The sequence below is a fragment of the Dipteris shenzhenensis genome, chromosome 12 (assembly GCF_047967505.1).
Source record: "Dipteris shenzhenensis isolate YYH24624 ecotype China chromosome 12, Dip_SZ_1.0, whole genome shotgun sequence".
NCBI classification, from domain to species: Eukaryota; Viridiplantae; Streptophyta; class Polypodiopsida; order Gleicheniales; family Dipteridaceae; genus Dipteris; species Dipteris shenzhenensis.
In genome coordinates this window covers 38,128,944-38,145,006 of record NC_141607.1, presented here as the reverse complement: position 1 = coordinate 38,145,006, position 16,063 = coordinate 38,128,944, and the positions used below count along the sequence as shown (strand labels likewise).

Genomic DNA, 16,063 nt, shown 5'->3' with positions numbered 1-16,063 from the left:
TCCATACTATCAGCTTTTCTCTCTTGCATACGAGATCCTGTTATCTGTTGAGCACAAACGTTGTATTGTTTTCTTACATCAAGCTCCTAGGTTCTTCATTGAAGCTTGGCCATGTGTCTTCAATATGTTTCCATGCAGGAGTGTCTACGGGAGTTCTCCACTTGCCATCAATTGATCGATGGGAGGAATGCCATGATATGAGCTCTGCAATGGATTTGCACTTGAACATATGTTGGGTGCAAGGGATTATGGGAAAATGTCACAGAACCTTACGAGGCACATCCAAAGTTTTGAGATCTGCTCTATATCTTGCCTCTCCACAAGTAGGACACTCTCTTACATCCTTATGTGGTCCACAAAATAGAACACAATCGTTGACGCATGCATGGATGCGCTTGTAATCTAATCTCCAAGAGAGGTCACATGTTGCCTTGCCATATCTCTTGAGGTCGGTAATTTATTGTCCATTGGAAGAATTTTACACAATAGCCTACACGTGAAGATCATAAATGAGAAAAAACATTCGAGTAATTGACCCACTAGCATAATTCACCATGTTTGCAAAATAGACTTTAAAGCTTACTTGAGTAATGCATTCAAACTTGCATTGCTTCACCATCCATAGATGGTCCGCAAGTTTAGTAACTCAAGGGAGGCATGTAGAACAGAGAATGTGCACCCCTCAAATAGTGGAGTCGATGCTGCGGTAAAAAGATCGTCGTCCCACTCCATGCTATCATCCCTACCTCAGGATTGATGGACATATAAATCCCGCACCATATCATCAAACACCTCCTCCTCCATGGCCTCATGAGGTAATGGCGGAGGGCTACTATCACCATCACTCCATGCATCCCTAACGGTCCCTCTTGAAGATTGCACCTCATATCCCTGATGCTTTGTCTCCTCATGACGAGCATAGGGCAACATATGCGGGTGTGGCACTGCATGCATCCTGTATCAAATTAAAACGGGATCATAACTCAAACGCATGAACACCCATAGGTATCTCAATCAACCTTAACTCTTTAACACTTACCATGTTTACGGTCGCATCCCATTCTCCATACTTTGAGACATGATTGAGTGTAATTTTGAGTGCACGATACATGTTTCCTCGACATTGATCACACATACATTTGATTTTTTGCTCCAACCACATTTCACGATGGTGGATACGGAGGGATTCATCCTCACTGGAGCTACTTGTTGAAGATGAAGACATCCTATAGATAAACAACCCAAAAAATTTGTTCTTGCATGAGTTGTAAATGTCAAAACTCTGTGGAGCGTCTAAAAGCGGGTCTAACACCGTGTCTGTACTATGGAGCGCGTCTAAAATGTACTTTAGACGTGTTGATAGATGCGCTTTTAGACACGTAGTTAGACGCGCTTTTAGACGCCAGACTACGAGTTGATTTTCAAACCTACTTTTAGTGTGTTTGCTTTCCTTCACATATTTTTAGTGTCGTGCGACTTGCTTTCCTATTAATAGACATAGCTCCATGCATCCACAATTATCTCCAAGCACCCACACTCATCTCCAGGCTTACACAATCATCCCCAAGCACGCAAGAGAAGAGGGTGAACAAGGAAGAGAAGAAAGAGAAGCAGCTTTGAAGAAGGACAACAAGAAGCTTCCATACCTCTATCCAAGGTAAGTCTCTTGGCGGTTGATCTTCTTTGGAAGTTGCTCTCTTTGGATTCGTCCTTTGTCGTATGCAGGGAACGGATGTTTTTGGTACTAGTGTTGTTATTTTTGGGGTTGTGCGCATGTCCTTTTTAGCTTCTGCGGAAAAGGTGTCTGTTGGAGCGCGTCTATAGATGCGTCTAACTGTGCATTTGTCTTTTGGAAAAACGACAGCCGTGCCTATAGACGCACTATTAGACACGTCTATAGACGTGCTCCGACAGTCTTTGTTATGTGTTCTTCCCTTTCCCCTTCCTTTTCCTTCTCTTTCCCTTTCCCTTTCCCTTCCCCTTCCCCTTCCCCAAAGGCTCCCCTTCCACTTCCAAGAAAAGGATTGCATACTGAATGATGGAAATAAGTGATTGCATAAATGAAGAAAGGGATTGCATGAATCATGGAAAGGGATTGCATGATTGAAGAAAGGGATTGCATGAATGATGGAAAGGGAAAGCATGATTGAATAAAGGGATTGCATTCGTGAGGAAATAAGGCCCGATTGCGTTCTCTTTTTCTCTCCTTTCTCCTCTCTTTCCTTCTCTTTTCTCCTCTCTTTTTCTCTCTTATCTCCTTTCTTTTTTCTCCTCTCTTTTCCTCTCTTTTTGTCTCTTTTCTCATCTCTTTCCTTCTCTCTATTTTCCTCTCTTTCCTTCACCTTGTCTCTCTTTTATCCTCTCTTTCCTTCTCTTTTCGTCTCTCTTTTTCTCTCTTATCTCCTCTCTTTCCTTCTCTTTTCGTCTCTTTTCTCAGGTTTATAGTTCTCTAAACAGCCCATACCGCATTTTGCTGCAAATTCCTGTTGTTGGCACATTCCTCATGAATAGTTTCACTCATTCCATTATTTCTCTTGCATATGAGATCATAGTGTCCAGGAATCACTGAGATGAACCAAGTGCTTGATTTGACATGCACATGAACAGAATTTGAGAATTTGCAACAAAATGTGAGGAGAGTGGTTTACAATTCTCTAAACAGCCCATATCGCATTTTGCTGCAAATTCCTGTGTATTATTTGTTTCTCACTTCTACCTCATTAATTTGCTATCTTTAGCCCTGTGGAAATCTTCCTTGATGATGAGAAATGTTTTTGTTTTGGAACAGCTGGCTCCCAGGCCCCACCTTTCAAGAGGAAGCTGGACTTTTTTGCTGCTATTATTAGACCACAGCAATCACCAGGTGAGTGATGAGATGTCATGAAGGAATTATCTGGTGATATACAATGCATTCACTGATTGCATATGTCAGCATATAGAATTCATAGTATATAAGTTTTTGAATAGGCAAAAAGAAGAGGCTGGAGCAGAGTGTTGATTCTTCCATCAAAAAACAAATGGAACCAAAAGAGGACAGTTCTCCAGATTTGCTCCTATTTGAGTTTCTTCACAAATGCAAGGCTCAGAGTAACTTCCATTTATACCACAGTATTTTCAACATGGAGTTCACAATGAGCTCTGTACTGGAGCAGCACAAAGATTTTCTTTCAGACTATTGGGATGCCTTCAAAGAATTGACAGAGGCAGGAAGAATTGTGGGAGGAGAAAAGGTTTTTGTGCACCTTAATCATATTGTCTCCAATGACAGGCTGAGGTACCATGTGAACAGAAGATTTGACAGCCTGCCTGATCACTATAAATTCAACTGTACTTTGCACACCAGAAAGTGCAGAGTGCTGGAGGAGAGCATGGCATTTCTTATGTACATTGTCTTCAGTCAGGAGTCTTTGGATGAACAAGGGCAGGAAATAGAAGAAGAAGACACATCTGAAGCTTCTGAAAAGGAGGATGTTTCTTTGGTCTCTGAAATGGCAGAACAAGAAGAAGATATCAACCTTCAGGATGAGGGGCTGCAAGTGGCTGCTCTTGACCTTGTTCAACTGAGGAAAAAAACTCTGAGGGGAGCAGAGCCAGTTGAAGATTTTGATGTTCAGAGCAGCAACTATGCAGTGCCCATGCTTCCAGGTGTGTTGATTGGTGGAAAGGATTATGTTTTCCTCCATGATATAGAGTGTATGTTTGATTTGAGGGAGGACTATGCCATTTCCCTTATTGCCCAGGCTTCAAGGCTTGACAAGGAGGTTGGCATAGAGGATGACCATTCACTACTGGCTTTGGAAACAATGTTTGATCCTGTAGAGGCCCTTTCATTTTGTTTCAAAGAGGCTGAAAAGTTCCAAGAGCCAGATGAAGCTGCCTTCCAGCTCACACAGGAAGCTATGAATCTCTCAGCACTATACACAGAAAAGACTAGAGAAGAGGCTGGACAAGAAGGGAGAGGGATAAATCTTTGGAAAGATGAACTGCTTGTTGCTGATGAAAATGAGAAGGTACTTCAAATCATATACTTTGACTTCTGCTTAACTTTAGTTTTGTAGGTTGTGTATTGTCTCACTCCAATCCTTTGATATGTTGCAGCTACAAATTGAGGATGACACATTCCTCCAGAGATCAAGTGGAAGCAGGCAGGTTGGGTTTCGCAAAATGTCAGGCCTAGCTCATTATATTCATGATCTAGGCAGTGCCAAGATCTTGATTTACCATAGACAGTTGAGCAACAATGGAGAAGCCATTGTTTACTTCCTAAAATGTTTGTCCAGGGCTTTAGGTGGACATGCTCTTTCATGGCAAAAGGAAAAGATCATTTTGATAGAGAGGTTGTCTGCCATAGATATATTTGGAGATTATGTGAATAAGCAGGCCTCTAGGGCCGCTTACTTTTTGTCTTACACTTCTTATGCATTAGCATGTGGTGTTAAGGACCCCAAATATCTGGAGGGCTATGGAAAACACCAGCTCGTAAGGTTTCGAGAGCCACCCATGATTGCATCAGGCCACACAGTCCAAGAAGAGGAACAGGTGGAGAGAGAGCTGAAGAAAAGGATAAAGAGACAGTCGACATCAAGCCAATAAAGAAGAAAAAGACTCCAATCAAGATCAAAAAGAGAGTTCCGATCGGCAGGCCCTGGGAGAAATAGGATTTAGTCATCGAATATAGCACAAACATTATATTAAATTTGAACTGATTTGTATAAAGTCTTTGATATCTGGTATGATCTTGTATAAATGATTAATAAGTTGATGATGAAATGATTTGTACATTTACATAGAGTGGTGTCGTTAAATATTAAATGAACAATATATTGAAATTGTAAACAAATTGTATTAAGTTCAGATCATATGTTTCACATTGAAATTTTTTTCATGCATAACACCAAGAGTCACTTGTTCCACTAAAAAAATTTCTATTGAATGAGTTTGAAAACATGTGGACATAACACCAATAAGTTACAAATGAGTCCTATTCATGTTTACTTGTCCATTTATGGTTTCTAAATATCTTCGATTCCCTCCATTATCTATGTCTCTCTGCTGCAATTGAATTGTCTAGAGCTTGTCTTCGTCTTTGCTTTTGGGCTAGAAGAAAAGCAAGCTTGATTTTGGAGCTAGCAACTTTTCTTTTAGCATGCAGCCTCTGTAGTATGCCTCGGTAAAACCATTGGAAGACTTCCTTCAGACTATTCGCCTTCTGACTCCCTCCATAGTGTTGTGTGTGTCTAAAAAATGCATTACGTGCCATGTAGTGAGACTTCTCCATGCCTTGGGTAGACCAAATAGCTGGGCATCCATACTTTTTGACAAAATAGGGAAGGTGGTTGTATATGATATGCTGTAAGACATAAGAATGCATAGTAAGTAATAAAAAAAAAGAAGATCACACTTAAGTAAAAGAAAAAGACATAACCTTACCATGTAGTGAGTTATATTGCAGGTTGTCCACGCGTCTTTCATTGACTTTCCAAAATGTTTAATTGCCTCCTCAAAGTTCTTGTAATCACTCTTTGTCCATGTTACTTTGTCACAGAACATGAAGAGTTGATCAAGAGACCTCCACACCTCTGCCTTCCTATTTCGTGCTTCCCCATCTGCCTCATGATCTTTCACAGCATTATGGACTTGCTTCCACAATCCATAATTAATCTTTGAAACTGCTCTACCTTGCCTTACTTGCTTACTGTGTTTGGGTCGAGACAAGAATCTTCTTGCCTTAACACCACCAATAGAGGGCTTGATTGGTACCTCCTTGCCATTGGTAGACTTTTTAAAATCCTTTGTGATTTGAACATCTCCTCCATGTAGACCTATATCGGATAACACTTTTTCCAATGCTTGAAGAGCATCCTTTCTATTTTTTTCGGGACGGAGTTTCCAAGCAAATCCAATATATAAAAATACCAATTTCTCAATAATTCGACATAGACCATGCAATGTGCAGATGTGAACATTACATAGTGGAATGTCCAGAATGGCCTTGAAGTCAGGGTCAACTTTATCTCTATTAGGTGCTCTCTTCCACCATTTTGAATCCATTACTTGAGCTGATTCTTTGCAGTAAAGACAAGGAGACTTTGAGTTGCCTCCTTTACTAATGTTATACATGCACTTAAGTGTTTTAAGATCCCCGGCCATGTGCCACTCTACTTGAAAATCACCTTTTCCTGCAACATGGAGATTCTCGCCTTGCACTTGTCTTTTGATTATTGTTGGTATTTCCGTGTGATGAAACACCCAATCTAGTGTTTCATGGTCTTCGGTCTTCACCTGTGAGATTATAGAAAACAAAAGTATTACTATATCAGATTTGAAAACAATGACCAAAATCAAGTATAAAACAACCCATGATCATACCTGGAACGAGCCTAACCACCATATGTGTTTCTCTAACTGCACACTAAAATACTTCAAACTTGCTTCAGTCAATGATGTATCAATCGCTCCATTCATCAATGTAATAGTAACTCTTTCCATTTTCTTTTCCTTTACAACCTCACACTCATCCAGTTTGATAACAAATTTCAAAATGCCTTTGCACTCCTCAAATGTTATTCCATAAAACTCGACCATTCTTTTTTGAAGTTGTTGCAGATCTAAAAATATATTGTTCCAAGGATCATACACAGTGGTTCCTTTAACACCATGAAATATTTCTTCAATATGGATATATTGCCCAATAAATTCATCTATACTTTCATTCAAATGACCTCTTATCCTCCACACGGTTGCTGGATTTGGCAGTAAAACTCGTTTAATCCTTTGATCTTTCAAAGTTGAGGATATCGCATGGAAAATCGAACTATATCCCTTCCTGCTAACTCCACTAACATCAAGAGCCTCTTGGATTATAGTGCCATCAACTTGATTATTGGATACAAAGTCCTCTACAACATTGCGTTTGACTGTTTTGTATTTTTTTTCCTCAATCAAACCTTTTGCTACACCGCAAGAAAGCAATCCTTTCATTTGTTTAACAGGAAGAAGGTTCGGGTCCATATTTTCTTTTGCAGGCTCCAATAATTTCCTGTAATAACAACACAATATGACTATATTATTCAGCACCTCCATTCTTATTTTGCGACAATCAACGAAATAGATATAGTCTGGAAGAGAGCCTTTTTGAGTATACAAAATGATAAATTTCAATCTAACCTTGCTTCCTGAATTCGTCGCTTGCATCCACCAGTCCCAGCCTTCAAATTTGCAATGTTTTTAATCTTCCTGCTACGTTGTCTGTCTCCAAGCACGGTTCTCTTCTTTCTTGCTCTTGTCAACTCTTTTTTACTCTTTGAATGCTCCTCAATTTCATTCTGCAACTGCTGCTCCAATTTTGCACGAATGGCTATCTCCTCCATCTTGGCCCCCTTTTCTTGTAGGTACATCATTTTATACATTTCCGCAAATGCATACTGCACTGAAATATAACCAAGAAGTCCATTTTGTCCATCGCCGGCAAACCTCAGTAATGTGGTGGGATTGACAAATGGAGGTGTAGAGTTTTTTACTTGACATTTTGGATATATGCTTCCATCGCACCATAAGTCAATATGTTGAAGCCCTTCTCTTCTCATATTTTCCCGCTGTTGAGCATTCAGCACCGTATCCTTTCGTCTTTTTTGTGCTGGAGCATATTGTTCTTCCAAGTCGATGTGAAGATGGTGTAATCGCTTCTTCTCAGATAGTGACTCACTAGTATCGGCCATTTTTTGTGCTCCTCAGGTTGCGAAGTTTGTTTTTCAATCTCATAGTCATTTTGTAACATGAATCGTGGAAGTGTGGCGGTATCCATGTGAATATTTTGAAAACTTGCAATCACTAAGTTCAGTGATGGACTCTTAATGAAAGACCTGCACACGTCGGCCAAAGAGATGCGGAATCTTTGGTAAACAAAAAAAAATCTAAGAGGATATTTAATACAAAATCGTGTTAGTCAGACAAAAGATTATCTTATTCCTTTTTGAATTGACAGTTCTATAGTCCTTACTGACAAATCTGAGCCACGTTTCCGTATTTTACTATTTTTGAGGTCTTTTAGGAGAGAAATAAATCAAAAAATAGTGAATTTCTTACAGGGCCCCAAAATGAGTTCCCTTTTTCCCTAATGCGGATCCGGGAGAGGTCTTGGGATTGGCCACCGACTTCTACAGGACCCTTTTTCAGCAGGAGCCACTTGCTCCTCGCATTCGACGTGCCCGCGAGGAGGTGTGGAGACACACTCCTTCCTTGGTCCAGCCTAGCATCATGCAGGCGACGCTGTTGGCACCGTTTACCACGGATGAGATGCTGGAGGCCTTGATGGCCATTGATGGACAGAAATGCCCAGGTGAGGATGGGCTATCCCGGGCATTCTTCACCTCCTTCTGGGACCAGATCCATCAGCCCCTCTTAGCAGCTTTTCAGAGGATTTTCAGCAGCGGTTATATGCCAGAGAGCCTCTCCTCGGGATTGATTTGCCTCATCCCGAAGGGAGGAGATAGACAGGAGATCCGTCAGTGGCGCCCGATCACTCTCCTTACCACTGCCTACAAAATCCTAGCCAAGATGATCAGCGCCAGAGTTCGGCCTCTACTTCCAGACATCATTCACGACACTCAGACAGGCTTTGTTCAGGATCGCAGTATCCTGGACAATGTCTTCACCTTTTCAGAGGCAGCAGAGTGGGCTCAGCACAGTGGATCACACCTTGCCATCCTACTTCTCGACTTTGAGAAGGCCTACGATCGGGTGGACTGGTCCTTTCTGGAGGGGACTCTGGAGCGGCTAGGTTTCCCAGCAGGTTGGATTCAGGGCATTTCAGCTTTGTACAGGACAGCCTCTAGCAGAGTCATCATTGGAGGCAGGATGGGAGAGCGTTTTAGCTTGGAGAGATCAGTGCGTCAGGGCTGCCCCCTTGCCCCTTACCTGTTTCTCTTCTTCGCCGAGGCTATGACTTACTATCTCCGGGCGAGGTCTACAGGGATCAGGGGTGTTCGCCTCCCCCTCCGGGAGGACACGAAGCTCTTGGACTCGGAGTACGCGGTTGACACAGCCCTGTATGTCCAGGATGATGAGTTGATGCTGGAGAGGGTGAGGTTGGCCCTGGAGGTCTTCTGTTCGGCTGCTGGTGTGAAAATCAACTGGAACAAATCAGTTGGTTTCCTCACAGACCCCGGGTCGCGTTCTCAGTGGGGGAGGTTTTTTAGTTTCAGGTGGATCCCACGGGGACAGACAGCTAGATACTTGGGTTTTCAGGTCGGCCTGGACATCACGCCAGCTCAGCAGTTTCTCCCGGTGCTAGATTCCATCCGACGGAAGCTGGCTTTCTGGAGCACTGCTAAGCTTTCCCTTGCAGGTCGTGCCTTGGTAGTCAACCAAGTCCTCCTTGCCACGGCTTGGTATGTGGCTTCCTGTTGGTGTTTCTCGAGATCCAGTGTGGCACAGCTTAGGAGGCTGGTTCGGAACTTCCTTTGGTCCGGGGAGGATGGCCTCAGAGATACCAGAGCCAGGGTTGCTTGGCAGACAGTTATTCTTCCGCAGGCTGAGGGAGGAGGCTGAGGGAGGCCTGGGAGTCATCGATCCAGAGCTGCAGAGTCAGGCCTTGCTAGGCAAGTTAGTCATCCGCGGTTTGACCCCGGGGGGGCAGACGTGGAAGATGCTACTTCAGCAGGGGGTCGGTTCTTGTGTCCCGCGACGAGGTGGAGAGTGGCTCCCGTCCCTCAGGTGGATCTTCACTTCCGCCCCACTTACTCAGCCCCATTCCCCACTCGTTCGTAGCCTCCTCATGGTTTGGAGGCGGCTCCGCCTCAGTCTCATTCAGTCCCCTCCCCGCTGTCAAGAGGAGATTGATCGCCAGCCGCTTATCTGGAACGATCAGGTCAGAGATGCCGAGGGCCTTCAGTTGGGGGAGAGATCACACATCAGGTGGGATGGTTGGATGAGGGGGCCAGCCCGGTCCCTTTGAGTTTGGAGGGACACGTACAGATATTTGGAGACGACTGATCTCGCAGACGCCGCTGGAGGTGTTCGTGGAGCCCAGGCGAGACGCACGGAGATCGACGGCGCGATCCCAGCTGATTGGTTGGTTCCACCAGAGCCTCAGATCCTCATGCCTGGTGACGACCGTTGGCTGGGATAGTTCACCCCCCGTGGCATCCCACTGGTGGTCGCAGGACGTATGGTCGACTCCTCTATTTCTTTCTTCGCGGTTATGGGGGATGGACAACTCAGGAGAGAGAATGCACTCATCGACCCCCTACTCCCATGGCAGAGGGTTCGGATCGTAGGCCTTTTGGGGAAGGTCTGGTGTACCGACCCTAGCATTGAGCAAGATCAGCTGCAGCTTTGGCGACTCTGGCTCTGGGAGGGGCGGGCCTTGTCAGAGCTTGAGTGGGACCCAGGAGAGTGGAGCTGGCCAGAGGTTGTGACAGGACAGGGGCCGACCTCCTTCTTCACCTACAGCACGACTTTGGGCAGGCGAGTTCTTGGGAGGATGCAGAGTCGCCCCCCCACCTAGCGGCCCAGCTGGTATGCACAGGGTATTTCCAGATTCTTTTTGCAGGCCTTCTGGAAGGCCTTGTGGGAGAGCTGGCGGCCGTGGAAGATCTCCTACTTCCTGTGGCTTCTCGCCCACAAAGGTCTTCCGGTGGGGAGCTGGTTGAGACAGATAGGCCAGGACGGACGCTGTCAGATCTGCCATGTGGTTGAGGAGTCACCAAAGCACTGCCTGTGGAGCTACACTCGCGCCCAGGAAGTGTGGAGGTGGACTTTCGGGATTCTCACTCGTGCAGCACCAGAGCTAGGCTTGATCACGTGGGGCGTGTTCTGTTGGTGCAGCACCGCACCTGGTCTACATCACTTATTCGAGGCATGCCAGCAGGACCCCACTTTCCTTATCACGCAGGGTACATGGGGGCTGCTCGAGGGTATCCCGCAGCACCTAGCAGAGGCAGATACAGGAGTTCAGGAGAGGCAGCCAGTCTGGGAGATTATCGGCAGCATAGCAGGGTGGCACATTTGGACCTCGCGTTGTGTGCAGATCCTCGGTGGCACCTCCTTATCGACTGCCCAGGTCATGACTAATATTTGGTGCGAGATTATTCATACCCTCAGAGGCCAGTGGGACCAGATTCAGGGAAATTCCCGGTCCGGTCAAGAGAAGCGGAGACGCTTCCTTCGGGCTTGGAACACTCAGGGCCTCTTCTTCGAGCAGACCTCGCAGGGCCTTCGGTGGTGCTACTCACCACCCCGATAGCTGTTCATTCACACTCGCCTTATCCCGACGTGAGAGAGTGATTTATTGTGTTACCTTTTAGGGCTGTGTCCGATTTGTGAACGCAGCCCGTCAGCTACAAGCTGACCTTTTGTATCTTGTTCTCGAAGTAATATAATTAGCACTGTTTTTTCGGAAAAAAAAATGTTCACATCATGAACAATGATGGTAGGCATGGAGAGGACCCAGGAGGGCCAGTGTGTAAAAACTCCATATAGCACGTGCGATCAAGGGGTATTTAAAAAAAACCCTACCTATGGATTTTGTAGTGTTAATACACCTTTTTTGTAAATTTTGAGATGATTAAAGTATCCCTTATGTATGGAAATTCCCACTTTTTGGATTAAAAAACCCCTTATGTATGTATATTTTCTGTAACTCCATAAAAATATAAAACCCCTTCCGTCGATCACATGTGCTATCTTACATATTTCTTAGTGCCCCCCCGGGGAGAGGACCAATGCGACAGGCATTGGTGACAACATCGAAGAGGGTGATACACCAGAGGAGGGTAAGACCTACAAGTAGTTGATATGAAGGGCTAGTACAATGACTCTAGGAAGGACCTCAAGAAAGGCGGTTCCAACAGCTCGGGGGGGTCACTCATAAAATATGTAAGCATAGCATGTGGGTTCAATAGAAGGAGTTTTTTAAACCCGCTTTTTACACATTTCTCACATTATTACAGAAGGGTATCATATAAGGAGGGTACTCACAAATTGAAGAGAAAGGTGTGTTTTATTCATGATAAATTTACAGATAAGGGGTTTTACAAATAAGCCTTGAATGCATGCGATATATAAGGTTTATACATAGTGACCCACCCGAGTCCAACAGTCAGTATTAAGGATGGTATACTATTTTGTGGAGCCTTTTTGAGGTTAGGTAGCGTGGAGCTACTGCGATAGGCTAGGCTAGGTTGTGCTTGAATGTCAAGTTTTAATGAAATTTTGACAATGTGCCTTTGAGGCTATACTTGTATACAAACACATTCACAAACACACACACACACACAGAGTATGCATGTATATACATACTAGCCCAATTTATAGTAATTTTTAATAATAATTTGTCAAGGTATAAAACCATAAAAAATGGTTCGGGTTTTTATTAGTAGCAGAGTCGATGTAACCATCTATATAAATGTCGATGTTTATGTCGACAGACATATAAATGGTTATTGCGGTGCTTATCCCGAGAGTTATTTTGAAACTTTTCATCTTTTGCAAAAAACATCAAATGGTTGTGTAGGTTGATGCTAATGGTGGAAATGGTTGTGGTTGTGGTCACCGACCTTTATTCCCAATTTGTTTTATCCCACACTAATGAGTTGTAAAGGTGAATGGCTTTATGGGAAAGAAGACTTGTGAAACTGACCGTTGTTTGTCGAACCAGCTTTATAGTGTATATGATTGTATTGGTAGCGAAAGCTTGGGAGGAGACGTGTAGAGATCAAACGAAGGATTGATCCTACCCGGGAAAAAACAAGAGACGTGTCACCTGTGCAATCGGGATCAAAACGGATGCGCAGTCAGTGCCGTCCACAATGATGCCAAGGTATGTATGCTAAAATGTAGTGTATATGGCGTGTGCTCCACACAAGAGACGTACTGTCACGTGTGCAATCGGTGCCGTCCAAATTGAGCATCATGGAGCTGCGCCAGCGTAGGCATGTGCAAATTGCAATCCCATCAGTCACGGATATGTATTGTTGTACATGGCAGGGTGGTGCTGGACCGAGCGTTTCCTGCCACTGCTGGTCGGTGCTAAGGTCCGGACTCGGAGGCCGCAGCTCTGGCGCATATACTATATGACTATAAATCTAAGGCACATGGTTACAAGAGATTATTACCGAGCAACTACAAGAGGGTCTCTCTGGAGCATTTGCTACTAGCTAGTGCAGTTGTTGTTAGTTCCATTGAGGACCGAGCTGGTGTAGCAGCAAAGCAGCTGCCCTAGGTGATATTATGTTTTATTTCTAGAGAAAGCGAGTGTGTGCGCTGCGTGTGCGCTGCCCTGCTGTTATGACTCCTAGTAAAGCTCTTGCGTGCGTTGATTAATGCAAGCTCGAGCAGAGCGAGAGAGAGCGAGAGAGCGAGATAGAGTTTGTGTCTGTACTACCCTTAGGATAGCGTGACTTCCTATTTCAGCTCTTGTACTCTACTGCTTCACTCAGCTAGAGTTTCCCCACATATGTATTCCCCAAATATTCTCAGGCTCTCTTTTGTTTCCGATATCAATTTCCTGGTTAAAAGTTACTCTTAATCTGCTAGTTATTGAGTAGCTAATTCGTTTTTTTGTATATAGCTATTAAGTAGTCTAACGACGATAACGATGCGTTATAGAATGGATGCTCCCTTAATGGAATTTCACTACCCAGTTACATTAAATTAGAAGCAAATGATCCGTAGAGCCTAATACGATGCAGGGGAAACACAGTCCACATGCTATCTGTTTCTTACTCTAACTAATTTTTCTGCTAGTTGTTTATTCAGGAGCACGCCGGGCCACGGTAACACTCGTACTACATCAAAATGTCCATTCTTGCAACTGTCCAGATCATCGGCGGGATGGAGTCCAATTCAACTTACTTCAACTTTGGGGTGGGCACCGACGGCGGGGTGCTGAGGAGAATCGGCTTGTGGGCTGGCGAATCTGGCTTCGCAGGAATGCGGATATGGCTCACCAGTCTGGACTCTCCCCAAACCTTTGGCACCGCCAGAGGGACATACAAGGAGTTCACCTTCGAGAATGGGGAGCGCATAGAGCGCCTCTCGCTATGGGGCAATGGCATAGGTGAGGAAGCCTGCACTAATATACACACACAATCATAATTTTATTATTCGTAGATGCTCTAAACAATACTACTCTGCGCGTGTAATTCTATGCAGGTACACGTTCCGGGGGTATCCAATTTCACACCAGCATGGGCAACCGATCATTCCAACACCAAATGACAAGATGGGGTCTGCAGCAAGAATACCCCATTCACGTGGCATCCGGCATTTGTGTGGGTGTGCGAGGCTGGCAGGGGGCCGACATTCACGGAATTCATGCACTCGGCTTGGTCTTCCTCAACAATATCGCACATGCTCAGATGACAAATGTGCGCTACCCCACTTTGGATTTGGAAGCCGCGGGTATACAACCCGTTCGAGTTCGGGACATCCGCGATGAGAATCATAGCTACACTTCTGAGAAGAGCTGGACCAACTCTGGCTCATACACCATCACAACAAGCTCTTCATGGTCCATCACTTCAGGCCTTCACTATCATGTAAGTGCGAGTATAAGTGGAGGAATCCCCAAGGTCGCAGAGGTAGGAGCTCAAGTTGGGTGGGAGCTGAGTGTGAGCGGAACATATGAGAATAACACCGAAGAGACAGAGGCAGAGGAATGGGACAGATCGGGGGTCATTCCTCCTCGCCATTGGCATACTTTCACAGCCAGCATCGGGAGAGGCCGTATAAATCTACCCTACGAGGCGTCCATGCACATTACACTTCAGTCCGGCTCGCGCTTCACTTATGTTCTGCGAGGGATGTATACTGGAGTCAGCTATTCACGCCTAGGCATAGTATCAAATAATGGAGACTTGGATATTGCTCCTCGACTGCAACAATCAGTCCACGATAGTTCTACTGCACCACCCTTTGTGGAGAGTGAGAGGGCACGTTACATCGTTAGTGCGAAAGCTCTTGCTGCTGGCATTAAAATTACACCATCAAGCTCCACTGGTAACACTCATGTAGGAGAGTCTGCCAATAATATAGTACCTCCCCCAGATATAGATATAGATGACGAGGTCAAGAACGAGGAGGTAACTTTTCTACAAGCAGATGCTGGTGACGCTGAGGAGAACTTCATCAGTGAGGTAGTTCCTGATCAGATTATGAAGTAGTATAGTCAATTTTATGGTGCTCAATATTACTAGCTACTATTTTTATTTTCAATATTTTCTTGTCATTTCTAATATTACGATCTTTCAGCTCCAAGACTTTTCATTTTATAAAAAATTATGTGTACATACATCGCTTTCACATTGATCATTTGCAAGCTTTTACATCAAATAGAATTAATTCTTTAGGACCTAGATAGACTTCGATTCTCAATAATAATATATAATATCTTCTCCACCCTACTACAAAATTCATGTTGAATGGTCTATAGAAAAATCATGTCCTCTTAGACCTCACTACTCATGTAATAGTTGATAAAATCACTACATATATATATATATATATATATATATATATAGAGAGAGAGAGAGAGAGAGAGAGAGAGAGAGAGATAGAGATGTGTGTGAGAGGGAGAGAGCCACTTAACGTCAAAAATAGATATGGACCTTTTGTAACTTTTAGCCTCTTGTAAATGCATATATTTAATTATAAGTAGCTTACAATAAATACCTCCATATTTTACAATAAATACCTCCATATTTTAAATAGACATATTTGAAAGGGTGCCTTGTTTTGCTAGTAAAGTGGTAGCTAAGAATTTGTTAGTTGGGAGTCTCTAGCACATACCAAGAATTTTGTTTCTCAATGCTAGACGGTTCCAAAACAATCGATAACCAAAAGAGAAGATACACTAGGATAGAGAAGAATATATACATGGAAAACATTAAAGGTGAGATGTAAGTATACCATATTGTCCTGATACACTCTCAATCGGTGTTGACACCCTTGGTGTTGCTCAATCCCAACCAAGGAAAGCTTGTATTGACTAGTTGTGTTTGTGATCACTATCAATCACATATTGTGTTATAAGTTGGCTTATGCCATGGCTAATGTGACCCAA

At 44.0% G+C, this 16,063-nt stretch overlaps 1 protein-coding gene across 2 annotated transcripts; it reads left to right on the top strand.

Annotated features, from left to right (window-relative positions):
* Positions 1–12,990: 12,990 nt before the first annotated feature.
* Positions 12,991–15,255, top strand: LOC147896182 (uncharacterized). 2 transcript variants are annotated; one of them, XM_087383055.1, is made up of 3 exons: positions 12,991–13,222; positions 13,747–14,059; positions 14,155–15,255. In XM_087383055.1, exons 2-3 carry the CDS (start codon positions 13,798–13,800, stop codon positions 15,162–15,164), a joined length of 1,272 nt encoding a protein of 423 aa, XP_087239181.1. In that variant the 5' UTR covers positions 12,991–13,222; positions 13,747–13,797; the 3' UTR covers positions 15,165–15,255. The 2 variants fall into 2 exon arrangements, with proteins under 2 accessions (XP_087239181.1, XP_087239180.1); XM_087383054.1 differs by having other exon boundaries at positions 12,992–13,222; positions 13,759–14,059.
* The last annotated feature ends 808 nt before the right edge of the window (positions 15,256–16,063 follow it).